The sequence below is a fragment of the Temnothorax curvispinosus genome, unplaced genomic scaffold (assembly GCF_003070985.1).
Source record: "Temnothorax curvispinosus isolate PA1 unplaced genomic scaffold, ASM307098v1 QBEX01001498.1, whole genome shotgun sequence".
Taxonomy (NCBI): Eukaryota; Metazoa; Arthropoda; class Insecta; order Hymenoptera; family Formicidae; genus Temnothorax; species Temnothorax curvispinosus.
In genome coordinates, this window is record NW_020211278.1 from 623851 (window position 1) to 644450 (window position 20600).

The 20600-nt window shown below is 33.3% G+C and overlaps 1 protein-coding gene across 1 annotated transcript in view; it reads left to right on the forward strand.

The window, feature by feature from the left end:
- The window catches only part of LOC112464739 (leishmanolysin-like peptidase), a 259428-nt gene extending 242368 nt beyond the window's left edge, over nt 1-17060 (forward strand). The window contains exons 5-14 of the mRNA XM_025031897.1: nt 5328-5439; nt 7101-7282; nt 8578-8781; nt 12483-12708; nt 13048-13241; nt 13312-13444; nt 13587-13746; nt 13821-13987; nt 14130-14249; nt 14337-17060. Coding sequence (XP_024887665.1) covers nt 5328-5439; nt 7101-7282; nt 8578-8781; nt 12483-12708; nt 13048-13241; nt 13312-13444; nt 13587-13746; nt 13821-13987; nt 14130-14249; nt 14337-14495 — 1657 coding nt within the window. The 3' untranslated portion in view covers nt 14496-17060. The remainder of the gene's footprint in view (nt 1-5327; nt 5440-7100; nt 7283-8577; nt 8782-12482; nt 12709-13047; nt 13242-13311; nt 13445-13586; nt 13747-13820; nt 13988-14129; nt 14250-14336) is intronic.
- Nucleotides 17061-20600: the final 3540 nt, after the last annotated feature.

Genomic DNA, 20600 nt, shown 5'->3' on the forward strand with positions numbered 1-20600 from the left:
ACTTCGTGCAGGCGATACTGGATGCCCGGGCGATCAGCTGACCGGCTGCACCCTCGTCGTCGGCGGCGACGGACGGTTTTATGGGAGGCCTTAGCAAATTAACCTAATCAACGTTCGAAAATAATAGATAGAAATGCCGTGTGGTGAGGTTATATCAACCTTAGGAAACATGTTCGTCTTTTAACACGATATTCACAAAATCCACGCACTAATATCCACAATTCTTCGAAATCTTTAGGTATAAACACAAATATACATCACGTAAGCCCGACATTGTAACATGGCACGTCTCTTGCGCGGGCTACGCAACTGAGCCATTCGGTTCAAGTAAATTTTCACTCGACCCGAGTTGCTCGGAACCAGCGTACCACAATTCACTCCGACACTTCGAGAGAATAATTAAGATTATTTTCACTTTATAGTTCGAGTCACAGATTTCACTCGAATCGAGTGAAAATAAGTGTAAAGTCACTCTGTGAAGAGTTGATAGTGCATTCACTCAAGCCAAGAGTCAAATTTTCACTCGAAAATATTTAGAGAGTGGCTGAAAGGATGCAGGAAGAAGACGAATATAACGGATTTCCGTTTTCAAAGGAAAATGAGCATTCTCAGTTACATATATATGCATATATACAGTTTTACATATAACGTGTATACATATAAACTGCATAAGGCGCATATAAACGCCTTCTGCTTTTATCTCTTGCTATGTTCTCTACAAAGGGCTGAGCGCTAAGTGAAGAACATTATCACTTGAATGCCGTGAGAGCTTGCGGTTGCGCGTTATAATAGTGCCAATGAAACTTATATTATTTATTAAAAATTAAAATTAAATTTTGAAACTTTTATATTATATTATATTTAGAACGAGTATATCTTTAATCATTTTGAAATCCTTTTTATAAGCTATAGACAGTTAAAGATTTTTTTTTAAAGAACATAAAAAAATTATAACCCTTAAACATAGATATACTTGGAAACAACACGTACATCTTTATAGATTTAAAAATCGTGTTAATTTTTATCTGATTTTTTTTGTTCGACCACATGATAACTGTGAATCATGTGGTTTCCACCAGCTGTTATACGTCTTTAGAGGAACCGAAGGATGTTGGGTTGGTGTCGGTACCCAACGAGCTCTTGGTAATGCAGAAAGCGTGTCACTGCAACAAATCCGTACTCACGGCATTACGTGTTCCGAGTAAGTGCAGCGGAGTGGTGCTTTCAAAGTGCTCGGGACTCCTTTAAGTTACCTGAACGATAAAGTTTTTTAGAAGTCACCATCAGCGTCTTCGTCCTCGCCATCGCGCCGGAAAGTATTCCCGAATTTCGAAAATTTGGATATCAAAGAAGCTACGGATAGTCTTTATGCTTTTAGTATAAAATCGCGTTTGCATGATCAAACACTTTTGCAATCTGTAATATTTATGTAGTATAGATGTCATTCTTAATTAGCAAGTTAAGTTTGAGAAAATTTTAGCATGATAAAATGCAGAAAATCTCGGATTTAAAGGGAATGTTATCATTCTTTCGGTAACGTTAAAGTTTTGTCACATTTTAATAATTTTGATACTAGGAATAATATCAATATTAATTTTTAAAGCAAAGGTAAAATAAACTTTATATGAATATTATATAAACTTTATATATAATAATTGTATAATATTAATACGATATGATTCGCGTTATATATATATATATATTTCCGTTTATCAATATAACGTATCGCTGATTACCGTAGCAGAGAAGGTTTTCGCTTACTCATCGTTTGTACATATGTGTGTATTTAGATGGGATCGAACGTCATTTTGGTGGGATCAATCGTCATCCCGAAGGGATTAAGCGCTAACTCTGTAAACCCGCGCTTCCACGTTGGATTAAATTTGCACGTTAGGCAAATATGAGGCAATTATTATGAAATAAATTGCTATCGTCTCGAACATGAAAGAGAGAACACAATAAATGCGCTTCAAATAAAGTTTTAATAAATGAGCATTAGACATGATATGATTATACAAAAATTATTTTTGTCCCATATCTCACGTATAAATTAAAAAATTTTTATTACGAAAGAATGAATAATTTACTTTTCTAGTCTATTATTGTACAATTACACTTTTTCTAAAGAATAGAATCAATATCAATATTAATAAGTGAAATAAGTGAAAAGACCGCTACGATATACAATCAGTTTAGAGAAAACGCCAATTTTGATCAGGACTTCGTAGTCTAATAATATTATTCTCATACATTTTTTCGCCTTAGTACGAGAATAACCTAATAATATTATTCTCATACATTTTTTTGCCTTGTACGAGAATAATATTATTAGGCTACCAAAATCCAATCCTAATCGAAATTTGATTCGATCGATGAATATCGATTTGAGATTTTAAACGTCTCTTTGATTTTATTTATAATATAATTAGCATGCAGACTGAAATTTTATTAAACTTTACTCTATAAATTAAATGATAAATATCTATTACTTTATTTTGCTAAAATGTAATTTAGGAATTTTTTTTATTTTGTTATTTTAAAGAGATCGAATTATATTAAATAAAAAAGAAAAAATTATCAAGATAAAAATAAGTTTAATATTTTGTATTCATCATTTCATGCTTGCCATTATAAGTAGACATTTTGAAGTATTTTACTTCCCTTGGGAAAAGAAAATGCGAATAATTTTCATAAAAAACCAGTAGCGAAATCGAGCCGACTTTGCGAAGTCCCCGAAATTGTGAGATTCTATCTTGACAAGAATGTATCTCGCGTCGGCAATAGAGAAACGGTTTAAGTCGCACCTTCGTTTTCTCTACGAAGATCTTGTACCTTCCTCGGAACGAACACAAGAAGAAGAAGAAGAAGAAGAAGCCAGAGGATACTCTTAACGGAACAGTAAATTGCTTGGAAACTGCTGTACTATTTACGGACAGCGTTCCTTCTTATATGGGACTACGTGGTCGATTTCGAAGCTCGGCGTTACATGAGATCGAAATCATAAATTCCAAAAAATTGAAAGACTTATACATCATGATCCCGAAACACGAGAAATATTTTCACTGCGGTGGATGGTACATGCCGAATAGCTTTTCTCTGAAAATATTTCGAATAACCAGATGTCCCTATCCAAATTTGGAATTTCTCGGTGAAATTAGAAAATTATTTTATCTTACGTGGTTTTACTTAAATCAGCTCGGCCGGAACATGATCCGATTAGCAACTTATACGTTTGGCATGCACCTCTCGAAACCGTAAAGCCCAGATTTAGTAGACAATTCAAGTCTTTTGGATTTACACGTAACGTAGTACGATTAACGATTAATATGGTTAACGGTTAGTGAAATTACTGGAAAATTAATCTCTTTTTCTCTTTGTATAAAACTTGCACGTCAGCAAGTTATATGGTTTACATTACATAGCGCTTAATAATAGATATTTTTCTCACTATTAATATGACATTAATTAATTCCCTCGGTCTTTCATCCAATTTGCAGTGATCAATGTCGCATAATATCGGACGCTGACGTTATCCGCATATTGTTCGGTGAAAATTAACCAGTCCGTTCATGATATCAGATCTGGTTAATCCCCCCCCTCCTCTCCCCACCTCTCTTGATATAGCTTGAAATATATATTGTGTATATTGTAATCATTTATAGTAAATTTAATATTCATGATATTTTCATGACTTTGATATTTTATGCGTAATGTTGTCAGAATATAATTAATGCATCTGTTTCAACAAAAATATCAATTAAACGAACAAAAAGCATACGTATCCATAAAGAATATTTGCATGAAAATCGTTTTTAGATAACACGTTATTCTCTATTTAATCAAGCTTGCGATATATATAATCACGTGTATTCTTTACATTCTGCCGGAATTTATTAACAAATTTCCATTTTTACGAAGAAATACACTAGCGGGTGGTGCATTATTATTGTTCCTCTTTTCAATTTTAATGCAACATCAACGAGAACGTCTTCTTATCAGAGACGTCGAACATGCTTGTGTCACAACGTTTATTTAGCGAAGTGCACCTTCTCTTTAGTGCTCACCTCTCTCTAGAGCCCTCTTTATCCTTGCTTGCTGGTAACGCCATCGTATCTGATATAGTCGTATCCACTTTTACCTTATAAAAGTATATACTAGTGGGTCGATATCGTCCAGCGTCGATGGAACATCGTTGTTCTACGATAGCCATTTCAGTTCTGTCGGGATATTCCGAAGCAGCTGCGTTGCAGTCGTGCTCTCGTCAGATAATACCATTAAAAAACGCGAGGGTATATAGTACTTTGGAAAAAAAGAGAAGAGTGTGAAGTCTATAGTCAGCTTCATTGTAATACCACGTCAATATTATCGTGCTGTATTAATTTACAAGCACGTTTACACAAGACCTAATTTCAAGTACCTAAACTTTAATAGAATATTAATCTGAAGCTCTCTTTCATTTAAATACTTATTGACACGTGCATGTATGAAAACGTTTTCACACACAGGTACATTATTTAATTAAATTACATATTTGGAAATATATATTTGAGAAATAATACGGATGAGAGAAGATAATAATAACGTAAATTAATATTCGGCATATAAAAATGTCCGTAATTGAGTTAGTGTTACTATATTCCTGTTAATTTAAGTTAATCTTCTTCTAGTTAATCTGTTTTATGTAATGCGCATCTTTGTAAATATTTTATGTTCCTTTGTATTTAAAACGATTCCATTTTTTTCTGGTTTTCTTTCGTTAATATCCGTAATTTTATCTGACTTCCTCAGGTGCTTTCGTTTAAGTAACGGCTAATAATTCCGCGTAAGTTCTTGCAGAGAGCGTGTCCAATAGAAAGAAAAAATAAAATTTTATTTTTCTCACTTGTAAGGCTTGATAGTTATTTCCCCCTTCAGAACAAGTTGTATTTATGGAGAGATCTCTATGCGAATACAATATGAAACATTTTTACTGAAGGTATATTGAAACAAATATAAATAGATATATAGAGAGGACACATATAATTCTTATGGGAATTTATGTATATTGAAATTTCTGTATTTGCAGAATATAGAATGTTTGCGAAATAAATGTCCCATAAGAAGTCAAGTTAATTTACGTCAAGAATTTATATTAAACAACGTTGAACAATTTCGTTGCGTGTGTTGAGTTTAACATCGCGATATTTTATAATTTTATTCCGACAAACTTTATTTCCATGAGCAATTTCCGGTATTTTGGTGCGCTTGCGGAAACGCGATATTTCACAATCTAATTCTGACGAGCTTTATTTCCGCGAATAATTTCCGACAACTCGGTATGCTTGCAGGAAATGTGAGAGTAGTCAAGTTTTCGTCAAGGACCACCACACACACTGTATAGATACTTGCCGTCCTGTTACTATGTGCGGTGAAGTACGCGTCCCGGAGGACCATCTTGACGTAAGTAATTACCCGATAAGTTGTCTAAACCGAGTTAAACCGTGCAATAAATATTGGAGCCAGTCAAAGAAGTAGATCGAACATTGGCATTGGTATTTTGGACATTGGGGAATCACAAGGAAATGACAATTTATTTGTCTGTTTACGATGTAAAGTGGTTAAAAATCATAATTATATTTTAGAAAAAAATTTATTTTGTAAAATTAATTTTAAATATAAACATTTATTTTAATATTTAGTTTAATATTCCACAATTGAAAATTGTAAGAGTAAATGGCACCCATTTAAATTTTTCTCAAAAGAATAATCGATTAAAAATCTGCTAACGAATTCATAAGCTATAGAAAAATAGAATGTGTTTTTGGGGATATTTTGTATTTCATTCTCTCTGTCTGTACATATACGTACTATATAACCATTGAATGATTTATTTTTTATTTACGTTAAGGGAACAATTATTGTGATTCCATTTGACAATTATTTAGTATAAGAAACGGGAATTTATATTTAACATTAGTGATTACATTATATGTGTATATATGTGTGTGAATTTTAATACGTCAGTATTTATTTTATTTATTTCATTTGTATTAAATGATCGATGAGCAGTAATAATTTAATTTAGGACTAAATTTAATAACACAAAATGTCAAAATTAGACTAATATGTATAAACGAAATAAATCCTGAGAGATATATTAAGAATTGAACATTTTTCATTATTTACTCGTTGGATATACATATAAATACAGCATCGGATGCTTTTTCAATCCGGAATTTTTAATATTGAATAATATTTTAATATTTCCTATCAAAATTTGTTATAATTATTTTAGAAAATTCCGATTTACTAAATTTATAATTATCAGAATTTTAACAATACTACAATAATGTACAATATATATGTAGTTTATATTAGCAATTATAATTACTATAATGAATCTACTCGTGTATAATTAATAGTAAATATTAACTGCGAATTTAGTGCTTATAATATATGAAATAAAATTTGGTTGAGAGAAATTTTGTCTTTTTATGAGAAATGACAGACTATAATTGCGACAGTTGACAGAATATCTATATTTTTACGTAAATCTCGTATATTCGAAATAAGAGATACGATATTTCATTGACACCTCATCTTGATCGATTACCGAGACTCGTACTGAGGGGATGTGCTTTAACGACAGCAGCCTGGAAACGAGAGGCGCTAATTGATGAGTGGCCCTGAGAGGCGAATTGGTGTCGGATAACTTATTAGGGCGAGGGCGTCATCACCCTTGTTGTTGACGGTATTCGCTGACGGCGTAAAATTATTTACCTCCTCGCCGAAGGTGTCTTGACGGTAATGCGATTCTGCTCCGGTTCGTCAGCGTTAATGTTTCCGGATACTTCGTCGCTTATAAAATGCAATCTTCCTTACAGTATTTTATCTGACACTCAGATAAGTAAGGTTGTTTATAACTTCATTTTAAAATTCTTGACGTCAACGATCAAAAGATGCGAAATTTTTTTTCATATCTAACTGATAATTATTCCGAAATCAAAAATTGCTTGATTTGCTTGATTGTTTGATCTCTTTAAACTTTCAAGTAACAACAGTGCTTTCACTAATTACTGTACGTCTTTTTATGTCTTTTTTAAATGTGCTTTTCTATATAGGTTTGCAGAACGTGCAACGGGACGGGACACAATTGCGGAATAGCTGAAGGGAGTATAGCTGGTCCGGGAATCGACGGTGCCGATTTTGTCTTTTATGTATCCGCTATGCAGACTGAGAGATGTCATAAGGGTTTAACAGTAGCTTATGCTGCTCATTGTCAACAGGAAGCAGCCTTAGATCGGTACGTCCGAATTATTAGTTTAATTAGTCAATAGAAACAATAATTAACAATTTTTTATTAGATATACCTATAGTAGATTTATAATTAGTACTATAATATTTTTTATATATATAAAAGTTTTACTTGTTATTGTCACTAATATTGTCATTAATAACGAAGTAAAAAATACAAACAGACATTTTAACATAATTACGAGTTCATATTGTATAAAGTGAAAAATATATTTATCACCATTATTTATCACCATTATTAGTAGTAGCGTGAATTTAGTTTTCGCGATATTTTGAGATACGATATTGGAGAACGTCATTAATAATACATTAATACATTGAATAAGTGCGCGTCATGATTGAAACATGTGCAATTTTAGCTATTTGTATGAACAGAGAGGGTAGAGACGAAGGCAAACACCATCTGGCATGAATATATTTCATGAGAACGTCGGATTAAATATTTGACAAGATTTATAAGAGAGGTTGTTTGTACGAGGCGAGCGATTTAACAATGGCGAACTTTCATATTAATGATTTTAATTAAAACGATATATTTTATTTTGTTTATACAGCGAATTATTTTTAAATATCAAACGGCTCGTTTATTTAAATTTATCTTTGTTTTTAAATTGTTTTAATCCTGTTTCTATACATATATAGTTGCTACAGTCGTATCGATAGGATTATACGTAAAGAACAGATCCATTTATTGATTAGATCTCAATTATTAAATTTATTGATTATTTAGAAGAAACCGTTTGCAATTGAGGAAATATTTTACAGAACCGAATTTATAATTGAAAATTGCAGAAGCAAAACTCGACGTTCTCTGATTTGACGTCTAACTTTATGACTCCGCTGAAACGTGAACGCATATTGAGTAGATTAAATTTGTCTGTCAAGTACATACGTCGCGCACGTCGTACCACGGTCGATGTAAATGGCGTTGCGCGAATTTTATTATTCGCACAACGTCCGATCGTGATAGATCGACGATATTCGTGCGTTCCGTTGCCGCTTGCTTATGGAAAAATCCTTGGAATATTCGAGTGTAAAAAAAACATTTTACGTAACATATAGCATTACACAGCTTTAATATCGATCTAGATATCCCTCGCGGAAAATATTCTCTTGTGTCTATATGCAAATTAACTTTCCAGTGTCTATCTTGCAAACATCTTAAAGAATTCCTGTATATTTTCCAAGGAAATAATAATGGAACTAATACAATTTCTAGATTATACGTTATAATTATAATAAAGAATATTTCGCGGTGGCTGAAGCGAACTAAATTGTTTCCAGGCCGATAGCTGGTCATGCCAATCTATGCCCGGGAAGCATCAGCACGAAACCGCAGGAGTTGGAAACGTTGCTCAGCACCGTTAAACACGAGATCCTGCACGCTTTAGGATTTTCTGTGAGCTTATACGCTTTCTACAGAGACGAGAATGGTGAGCCCAGGACGCCTAGAAGAAGCGATACTGGAAAACCACCCCTTAATGAAAAGTACGTTCTGCGATGCCTTTTGTACGTCTTACGTAAAAATTCCTTTATTACCGCGCATAAAAGACGGGCAAATTATATTAGTTCGTTCACTGAGTATGAAATTAAATTAGCCCGTATGATGAATAATTTCTCGAATATGAGGATATACTTCAAATTTGATCGCAAATACAATGAAGGTAATTAACGGTAATTAAGGGATGTACTCTCTGATACTCTCATTAGAGTGACATCAAAAAATGTCATATCATCTATCGATTATCTTTATATAAATTTCTACCAACGGACAGAGTTTAGCATAAAGATAATATTAACGATTCCTCGAATAGAAATTAGTATTACACAAATATTGAGTACCTAAATAAAAAATAATACTGTTGTCGAATAAACTCATATTTCTAATTTCATACTTAATGTAATTATTTTCACGCGATAATTTTTATTTATCGATACAATTTTCAATTAGCTGAATATAACGAATTTGTTTCTTTGATAAGTAAATATTCATATTATATATTATATATTACGAATATTCACATATATTATATTATTCATATTATATTCTACTTCTCGAAGATAAGTGAATATTTTTTCATAAGTAAATTTTTTATAAATGAATTTTTCACACTCAATTTTGCAGAAATTGTTACTCCGCTTCAATATAATGAGAAAGAAAGAGAGAAACAGATACTTTGCTTTGTTCGTCATTTTATCACTCGACTACGATGCGTTAGCCATTCTTCTCTCTCTCTCTCTCCCACCTTTACGATTGTCTGACGGTGTATCTGCCTTTAAAATTGGAAAATTCCTGGTATCCCGTTCTATACGAGTCGACGGACCGTAACGAACTGGCTTCTATCGTTGGCAGATGCGAGCCTCTTCCCCATACGATCTTTCTTCACGCGTACCCTTCTGTCTGTTTCCCCCGTCTTCCATCCGTTACTTTTCGCTACTCTTGTACTTACTTCTCATGTTCTCTCTCAAACTCTCTTTCCCAATTCGCTGTTTCGCTCGGGTCTATGTTCAAGTGGTGAAAATCGACGTCTTTCCACTTTGAATCACGAAATTCCGGCAACAGATCCACGGCATTCTGGACTATAATAGATTATTTTAGGAATGACTTTGGCGTTCTTCACAAGTCTCTTCCTAACGCTTGCTCTGGCGTATAATTTTCCAGTATGTTCTCGGCGCGTTTCTCCAAGTGTGTCTGGTTTCTTCAGCTGATCTCATGAATTATCGCGCTGATTTGCGTTTCGAATGTTGGTGCAGATAGAATTCCTTCTCTTTCTCTTCCTTTAATAGAACATCACTCATCGCATTGCATAGCATTAGAGAATTATGAAGCCACTTGGTAATGTATGCGGAACTTCTTAAACTCTCAGGAACTTTCTGCCAGAGAATTCTATGATTCTTTCTCGACAACGTCCCAATACTTAAATCGAGAGACTGAGATTTTTGTCGGAAATAACTGCTCGTTCCCTGTTCGTCACAGTCCTTTTTATCCTCCGTCGTCTTTCGCTACCTCTCATTTCTACCCGTTCTTTCCATCTATTTTTGCTCCGTGTCACAGACTGCGCATTCTCTGTTACAAATTCCAGCGTTTCTCTTTATCTCCTGTTATCTATCTACTCGTGAGTTCGCGCGTTCTCAGCCTACCGCACTTGAATATCTCCACGAAGATCCTCTTACGTTTAAGGTTTACATTAATCTGCAGCAACGCACGTAGAGAGGCAGAAGGATAGAAAGGTGAGAGAGGATCTTGAATGTAATCTTGGATTTCAACATGATACAGACCTTATAACACGATACGGCGATATGAGATGTAATTGTTTGTGAAAAAAATAGAGGTACATTTGTCTTTATCGTTTCGCAATTGTTAACGACTGCTTTCTTTGACATAATTGGGAATATATATCCCAATACTATTCTTGTCTGACACAATTTGTTTTTATTGAAGGATACCTATTGAGAGAGAGCTTTTAGTGCTAATTAATTACACATTTACATTGGTTCTTATCCGTTCTAATTAGCTATTTTATATAAATGCAAATTATTTGCATTATTCATGCATTTGAATTTGATCTAAATGGCGATATCACTACTTTAAATTGTAATAACAAATTAACGTATAAAAAAGGCAACATAAAATATACTAATCGATACTTTTACAGCTCGTGCGATTTGTCGCGAATTAATTTCAAAAAGCTTTTCGATGAGATTTAAAAGCGTGCGCATAAACAAGAAATAAAGTTTACAACGCGTTTAATTTTCTTCGATATTTCATAATGTGAGATTGACACTTTTTTCTCACGGTCGACACGTTACATTCGATTTCTATACTCGCGTTCTATCACAGTATACACCGTTTCTGTGCCTCTAGCAATTGTGTACATGAGATACGCTGAGCGATTTTTTATTGACGCTTAAGCGTAATAATATTTTTTATCTCGTGCTCGCGAGTCCCTGGCAAAATGGCCATTCGCAAATTCATCCGTCATATTGAAATCTGATAGAGGAGGGACCGCTCGCGTTGTCGAAAACAGCGTTTCACTGACGTATCACATCAATCACTTTACACAGGAGACAGACGAAGAGAAAGAAAACGCGCCTATGTGAGAGAAAGAGAGAGAGAAGCAGAGAAATTGAAAATAATCGTATTTATCTATCGTGCGCAAAATCACTAAGATATTCAACTTGTCACATAATAAATATTAAGTAACCAAAAAAGTTTGTGCGGTTTTCGGTAAAGCTCACTGCAATGAATTATTTTATCTTATATTTGCAGAGCGCAAGTTTTTATGTACGTTATAAGGCATATATGTCAATCAACCGGCAAACTTTGACTTACATTAGTGCGTATTCTTTTTTTTTGTGAGTTTAAACCTTTTTAAAATATCAGTCAAGCCTGGTGTAATTCGGGCTTGTTTGCTTTATGAATTTAAACTCGGTTTGAAGACTGCAGAAGCGGCTCGTAAGATATGTGCATTTGGAAAAGATGTGGTAAACGAACGTAATGCACAGAAATAGTTTAAAAAACTTGCTTCTAGAGATGAATCACTTGAAAATGCACCACTTTGTCGGTGCAGGAAGACCCTCCATTATATGGATAATGAAGATGTATCGCGGTTAAAAACAATGCTAGAATAACGTTTATAAGTACGTTCTTAAATTTTTTTACGTGAGTGATGAAACAATTCGTTTACATTTGCATCAACTTGAAATTTTTAATTAAAAAATCACACGAACTTTTTTGATTACCTAATACGTTGCGGACGATGATTGTCGTTAATATAAATCGAGGCGCGAGGGTTTAAAAAAATAATATATGTTATGTTATTGTATAGAAAAAAAAGCATAACAAAAAAAATAATCGAAAAAATATCTGAATAATTTTGATAAAAATTTCGAGACTATGGTTCAAAGTACATGCAGATTTTAAATTATTCTATGACTTTCTATTTTGTAGCGAGTTAAAAACTCCAATGGCAAAGAGTTTCTGCTATTTTGTTTATTGTTTATTGTTTGCCTTTTCGCGGATGGTAATTTATTCAAAGTCTGATTCAATTGCGAGCGAGATACATTCGGGAATGCGCTCGTATGATATATGATGTCATAGCAAAGATATTATTATACTGGACGACAGCAGTAGCTCTCGACTACTAAATCAGAATATGCTAATAACGTTCGATACTCGTTTCGGGCAGGTTACAAACGCACCAGTGGAGCGAGAACACGATCAAAACCGTGGTCAGGCCTCGCTGGCAAGTGCACGGCGGTTACGTGGAGAGGACCATGCAAATGATAGTCACGCCTCGGGTCCGCGCCGAGGTTCAAGCGCACTTCAATTGCCCGGAACTCGAGGGCGCGGAATTGGAAGACCAGGGCGAGGATGGCACAGCCCTAACACATTGGGAGAAACGCGTGTTTGAGGTGCGTAATGTTGAATATATATGTCGTCGATTTTACTCTTCGTCGCACATGCGGTGCGCGCAATGATATTCGACCAAGAATTTCAAGCTTCCGTGGTAGAAAATAAAATAGATTTTTGCATTATTTTAATTTTTGAATCGATTATTAATAATAATAATATAAATTAAATTGATTAATAATAATAATAATAATAATAATATAATTATATTATTATTCTAATCTAATACTAAAGTATGATAGATTTACTGTGTAAAATCACATGTTCTCACGTTCGAATTTTTTAATAAAAAATTTGTAAGTAACGTTTGCTAACATAGATTGGTTTTTCCGTTTATTCAGAACGAAGCCATGACAGGGACGCACACGCAAAATCCAGTTTACTCGAGGATAACGCTTGCTCTTATGGAAGATACTGGTTGGTACAGCGCCAACTATTCGATGGCGCAAGAGCTAGGTTGGGGGAAAAATCTAGGATGCAATTTCGCCATGAAATCCTGCAAGGAATGGATATCCACTAAATCATCCCCGTTGTCGTGAGTACACCGAGATATTTAGCAAAAATAAACCGCGCGATGATTATATGAGAATATTTAAATATTTCAGAGGAAAGTCGATACATCCTTTTTGCAACAAAGTGAAACAAGACCCATTGCAGACCGAATGTACGGACGATCGGAGTTCAGTGGCCTTGTGTAACCTGGTGAAACATACGCAACCGCTACCCAAGAAATACCAAGTAAGAAATATCTAGTAATCTATTGAAATTTTAAAGCAGATACGCGTACAAACAGAATGTCTACATAGACGATGTTACATCGACGACATGAGAATATTCGTGGTATGTGAAGAATCTCAATTGACGATTTCTTCCATTGCAGAACTTTGATTCAATTCCCCACGTACTATCGGGAGAAGAACAATACTACGGCGGGTCGGTATCTCTGGCAGATTTCTGTCCTTACATACAAGAATTCACGTGGAGAGCGCGGAATATAGTAGTCAGGGGTTCTCACTGTCTTTACGAGGAGAATAATCCGCGTAAGTAACACACATTACATGTGCGTTTCAAAGAAATAACGGAATAATTCACTTGAAATACATCCTTCTTTTAGACCCAGACAAGAATTTCGCATTAGAGAAGTACGGTCCTCATTCAAGGTGTTTTGACCATACTAATGATATGTGGGAAGAGAGAACTTGCAAACAAGCGCGTCAGTGGCAACACTGGGGTTCCGGTTGTTACTTGTATAAGTGCGAAGCCGGGAGACTACACATTATGGTCAGTTTCTTGCGACGCAATATTACGGCCGTTTTATAAGAATTCTCATTTTATAAAAATTCTCATTTTATAAGAATTCTCGTTTTATAAGAATGCATCTAAATATGAATAAATTAAGAGACAATTTTATAATTTTCCTCAGGTTGGCAATTATACGTATACGTGTTATCACGCTGGACAGGAAATTATTATAAGAATTATGCAGAATGGTTGGTTGCATAAAGGTGCTCTAATTTGTCCCCCCTGCCGAGATATCTGTCAGGTATGAATAGATTATCTATTATAATATGTGAACTGCATAATAGATATAGCTAGATGTAATTTGATAACCGAATTTGCTTAATATTAGGCGGAATTTAAAGCACGGGACGAGTGGTGTAAGCCAGGGGACGAACATCCACCTTCCATATATTATCACAAAGACTATCTTCACTGTGCGTCCGCAGATAGTTTTAGCCTAAGTATATCAACGCTTATTATTGCAATCTTATCCTTCGTCGTTAGATGATAAATTATATTTTTTAGTTAATGTTTTAGCATTGTCTAAATCTAGATACATAGATATATCATTTATTGACCTATGTATCATGTTTTGACAGCGATAGTTTCAATGTGGTTTGGAAATATTCTATTTCTCGCGATAGCGTCTATTCTAGTTTTTGTTATTGAAAAACATAATGAATAATGGCCGAGGTGACAATCGTAAATAAACTCGTTATCTATCTGATAAAATGTTGGCCAAATAATTTAAAAGAATAAAGGAATTATCGATTAACTTTAAATATGTTAAATACGCGCGATGAATATATGTATTATATTTGGATTTAATGATCCGTGGTGATAACGTGACGAGGCATTTTTAGGTGCCAATTTCATATTATACATGCTTCATTAATCTAGGTTACGTATTTAGCCAATTTGCTAATTTTATTATTGCATATATGGTTTATTATGATTAATTCTGACACATGATATATTTTGGTCATTAGTTCATGTGCGTTGTCTGAGCGAACATGAATAATCTCGGTCATCGCTCAATTCAAGACGATGAATAATTATGCTGTAGCTGATAGATAATTACTATTATCTGACTAATGTGTATACACACGGACTGCAACCATCATTGCCGATATAAAAATAATATGGAATTTTATGACGTAAATTAGTTATAGAAATTAATAAGTCTAACAAAGAAACGCTATACATTGCTGATAAATGACAATGTAAATGACATATATATTTTGCATGATATGACAACGCAAGTAAAGTGCGTAGAAAAAGTAGAAGTATGTATGTATCAGATATGTATGCTCTATTTACAATTTATACTATTTGCGAAACATTACAGTTAGTTTTGCCAGTAAAGTATAGCGAACTTTTTTAGGCATTACGAGTGATCAAGCTCTGATATTAATATTCATGAAAAAAAGTCAACTTTACATTCCATTGAGACTGCAATCTTTTTTAACATTCTAGTTTATTGACTGCATTGTTAACAATTCGTAATATTCCTGATGACATGTATGAAAGTTCGTGTGAACATATGCACGTAAGTCATATCGAACAATATACGAATAAATGTGAAAACTAAAGTGATTTAAGAATATGACAAACCAATTTATCAAGGATTGTCGATTGTTGTGAATCTTGGGTGGATATCATGAATGTATGTGGTATAAAAAATAAGTCGTTGTACAGTATAGTTCCAAAAATGCGAAGTCTAATAATGCAATAGATTTACGACATTTCGTATAACATAATATCCAGATCTTACAATTATTTGCATATAGCATATTATTTGATAACTGTATTAATGTGGATGATATGTCGCGGAACAATTTTTTAGTTTCTTATCACTTAAATTATATGTTCAATGCGTGCAATTTTTGGAAAATTATTTTTACTATAGTTTTAATTTGTATGCAGTTTGTAATAGATTTATAATATATTTTATCTATTTTATGTATGATAAAAATTTGCTATTTACGATTTCTTCAATGCTTTACTATGGATATAGATATATCAGCGCAATAATTTGCGCAGATTAGTCATAAATAAAATATCTAATAATTTTATCTTACTGGAAAAAAATGGCGAACGATAAAGTCAGCACATAGATTGTATATGTATTAAAGTCTCATCTATAGTAATCATTTTTAGAGTATAGCTAATCCGTTCTGTGTAACTAATACAATAATAAAATATTAAGTACTTTTTGCAATTTGTGAAAATAGCAAATTTGATATCACAACATTTTTTTAGGCATTCCAAAAAGGTTATTTTTCATGAAAAATGCGTTCCATGAAAAATAAAATGTTAATTTCATTCTTATAACACATATTCCAATTTGGAACATTCGCAAGGTTGTAATGTGTAATGTATGAGAGTATTTAGTTTAATTTTGTACAGAGATGATTAATATTTAACATATATACTTTGTAAAGAACTTGAAGATATCTCAGTATTGATCAAATATACTGAGATGTATATTCGAGAACATTTCTCGCAAATTCCTGCTAATGTCGTTGCTCGACATAAGAACGGATTAAATGCGTTAACAAACGCTATCCGGTAAATGTTAATATTGAGCGCGTTAGCTATCAATAAGTGAACATAGAAGAAAACGAGTATGTTTTAGTAATTCTGTAAGGCCCAACTATGAAAATATCGCAGGTATATGTATAAGCATGTATGAGTGTGCGCGGTTATCTGAATACATGTATCATAGATCGTTCTCAAAATTCTGAGCTGTTAGTCTGTTAGATTTTTATGAAAACGATTACAAACTCATATGAAGTTGTTGGAATGTATGTTTTATATTAATTTGTTATTTAAGTTTTAATAACATACTTCGTCTCTCATAATGGCTATTACAAAAAATATGTTACGATTTGAAAAATTACAACTTTAATAAAAGTTTATATTATAATTGTGTGCAGCTCAGAAAAATTGTACACATAATTTCAAACTTTTTTCTTTTTAATTAAGTACACGCGCGAACTGGAGGTTACAATATTTACGAATATATATATTTAGCTACTATCTTAGAATATTTTATAATATATATTATGTCTCTATTAAATTGTTTTTAAAAAATTTAACTGCGCAAAAATTAATAGAAAAAAAGTGTGAATCAGAAACAGTTTTTGAATAATTGTATTAGTTTTAATTTCATTTAATATTGCAAATATCTTATGATTTAATTTACTACAAGTTTAGTAAGTAATATACTATTACTTATGAAACATAAAGCAGAGTTAATAATTTAATTTTACTTTTATGAGTAATTGTGCCATTATTAAAAATACTCTGTATATTTTATGACAAATTACAGGAATACAATTCCTTTTTTATTATTGAAAACAATTCAGTTAAGAAATGGTTAATATCGACGAAGATTATTTAATAAAAAATTTAATAGTTAAATAAGACTTAAATATATGCTGTAAGCTCTAAGAATATGTTTAAGAAGTGATGAGATTATTTTTACAGTATCGAAGAATTAATGTAACGATACAGATATGTATACCAGTTTAAATATATACTTCAGTTTAATAACGAGAAATAATAACTGATATAGCTAATAAGTTTTAATATTAATACGATTGTATGTGCAGATTTTATCGCAAAATTGATGCATTTAATCCTCCTCTTGTGGGTTTTATTAACGTAAGTGCTGGTAAATATTTTCCTGTAATCTTACAAATATATGATCTTTGGATTTTTATAATTCTGAAAATATTTGGATTGGTATCCCAAAAATAATTCTCCATTGTATATGACTCTACAAAAACGAGCTTATAACTGAGATAAGGAAAAATATTTAACCATATCACAATAATACAAGCGTTGTCACAAAGGAGGATTTATGATGTCAATCTTGCATTATATAGCGTTAATTTTTTTCCTAATTAAAAATGTGCAAACCTATAGTATATGACAAAATTATATGAATGCATTTCGAAATATATTTTACCTAGGTCACTTAATGCAAAATGTCCCTAATCACCGATAGAGTATTTAAGCCAATTATTTGCATCGTAGCACATAAAAAAAGTGCTCACTACCTCGGCTACGTTAAGCAATCTGTATTTTATTGCAATCGTCACAAAAAAGGTATATAAGAAATGTAATATGAAACTCTCCTAGTACTTTGTTTTTATGAGTATAAGAATTCTGTACACAGATTAATAAACAATTAAAAATTTAGAATATAAACGTGTCGTTGAAGTTTTTTCTTAAAATATAGTTTCCATCGATTCACCACTTTTAATTAAAATGAAAGCTAACTCACAGTACGTAGTAGAGAAATGCGTAGTAATATATTTTTAACATAAAACAAAAATAAAAACACGATTTTCATACCAGGCATTTGTTTTCAAACATATCAATAAACAATAATCTGTTCTAGCAGATGTAATTTATCCATCACGAGGCAATGGATCTATGAGATATTCTAATTTCTTTTAGATTTTAAATAATTATATATAATCGTAGGAATAAATAATAGATTCAGATATCAAACAGTTTACAAATATACGTATCAAGATATCTTATTGCTGCATTTATTATTCTTGAAAATTTTATTTATATTCCAATAATTGTCGCAGGAAAGAATTATATATTTCTAACATATTTTTGATATATTCTTTTTTCATAAATCCATTACCTAAATACCAAAATAAAAAATAATTAATTATTTACCGATACGATGCGCAGCAGCGGAGTTACAGTACACAACGTTGATCTATAACAAATAACATAAACGTATTTAAATTAAAACAATGTTTAAATCAATATGTCGAAGAGTAATTATTGCGCACAGGAACTTTTTTATTCATAATTTCGACAAATACATAATGGAAGATGGAAGAATTACCCAATTTAAAAAAAAATACTTTCGTTGATATAAAACTTGCATAAAATGTGATAAGAAAAAATTTATTTCTGCAGATATAATTTAAACAGTTATCAATCTGAAATATTATATACATATATATATATATATATATATATATATTTAACTGTTATATATAAATACTTTAATAAATATTTTGGAAATCTCAAAATATCTAAAATATTTTATACGTTGGACATGTATATTATGTGGCGTACACTAGCTATATTATATTATAATAATCCAAAAAAGTGCATTTTACTGCGCCAACATCTACTTCTATATATCAATAACAAACAATAAAATAAATTACGAAATATGCTCACCTCGCGGTTGCTCCGCCGTTGCCCGACGCCTCCCTGGCCTGCTCCTCCTCTCTTGTCTCCTCGTCGGCCTCGTCGCCGTTACTTCGTGGCACTCACACAATACCTGTTCGCGAAAATAGATTAATTAAACGCGCATCGATCACCGGCATACAATAACGCTCGCGCGACACTTATTTGTACGATACTCTCGATCGCACGCAACGCGTACTTAATCGTATTGCGATAGCAGAGAAATAGAAGAGCACGATATCACGACACACATTCGCGACGTTATGAAGCACGTAACGAAACGCGAAAGGAATTCGTAAATCGCGCGGTTAACTTCACGCGCCAAAAGTGCCGCGCCAAAAAGTTTCGCGCCAAAAGTGTCGCCGCGCGCCTTTGCTCCCAGCTCCCCCCCTCCTGCTACTTGCCTATCCCCACATCCACGTACGAGTTTCTCGCAAGTTCGGCTCGGCAAGCTTAATTCGCGAGCCGGATTCGAACGTTTTTTCACCACGCACGAAAGGAAAATATGCGAATTTGGCTCGATCGTCTGATGCCGAGCTCGGCATCGTGACATATATATATATCCCACCCACGAACGAAAAACCGAGCCGAACCTGATTTACGAGCCAAACTCGTACGTGGATATACCCAGATATACCATCTTCAACAGCAAGTGCTATACGTTAATTTATGGCAATTGTTATTTCATATTGTAAGATAAAACAATAAATATCCGCGGCAGCCGAATATTCGCGATATCTTGCATTGTTACGAAGATACGTGTCTATCGTTACTTTGTCGACTACTCCTATAGATTCTTCGACCGAATAAATCTTGCGTTCTAACGCGAGTATCAATGCACGAATATCGAATTCATATTTCGCTATTTAGATATCATAGCACAGGATTGAAAGGAAAGTTAATAAAGATTATTACTTCTTAATCAATCGCTTAGCGACGCCACTCGAAGCCGATCCGTCCACCATGATCGATCGATGACGAATGACGACGAATAACTCGTAGAGAATAACGGCCGGCAACGGCGGCAACTTCACTCCGTCGCGCCCGTCGCGGTATTCAGTACGACGCGAGTCAAGTGAGCGAGTAATCAAAACGCACGATCATTTAAAAACGCAACTGAAATTATGAGTGAAGTACACGTGTTAATAAACATCGAGCGCACATCCTCGGAGTATATTATTTATACAAAAACAGACATTATTAATAAATAATATATCGTATATAGTTGACTAAAAACTAACGTAGTACGCAAGGTTCGGCGGCTCGGCGGCTCGGCGCAGTGATCCTCATCCATACGCCATACTGCGACCGACGTTCATCCAAGTTACGTCGAGGCGGACAAGATATATCCGAGACGGTTTTATTTTATATCTACACAGCG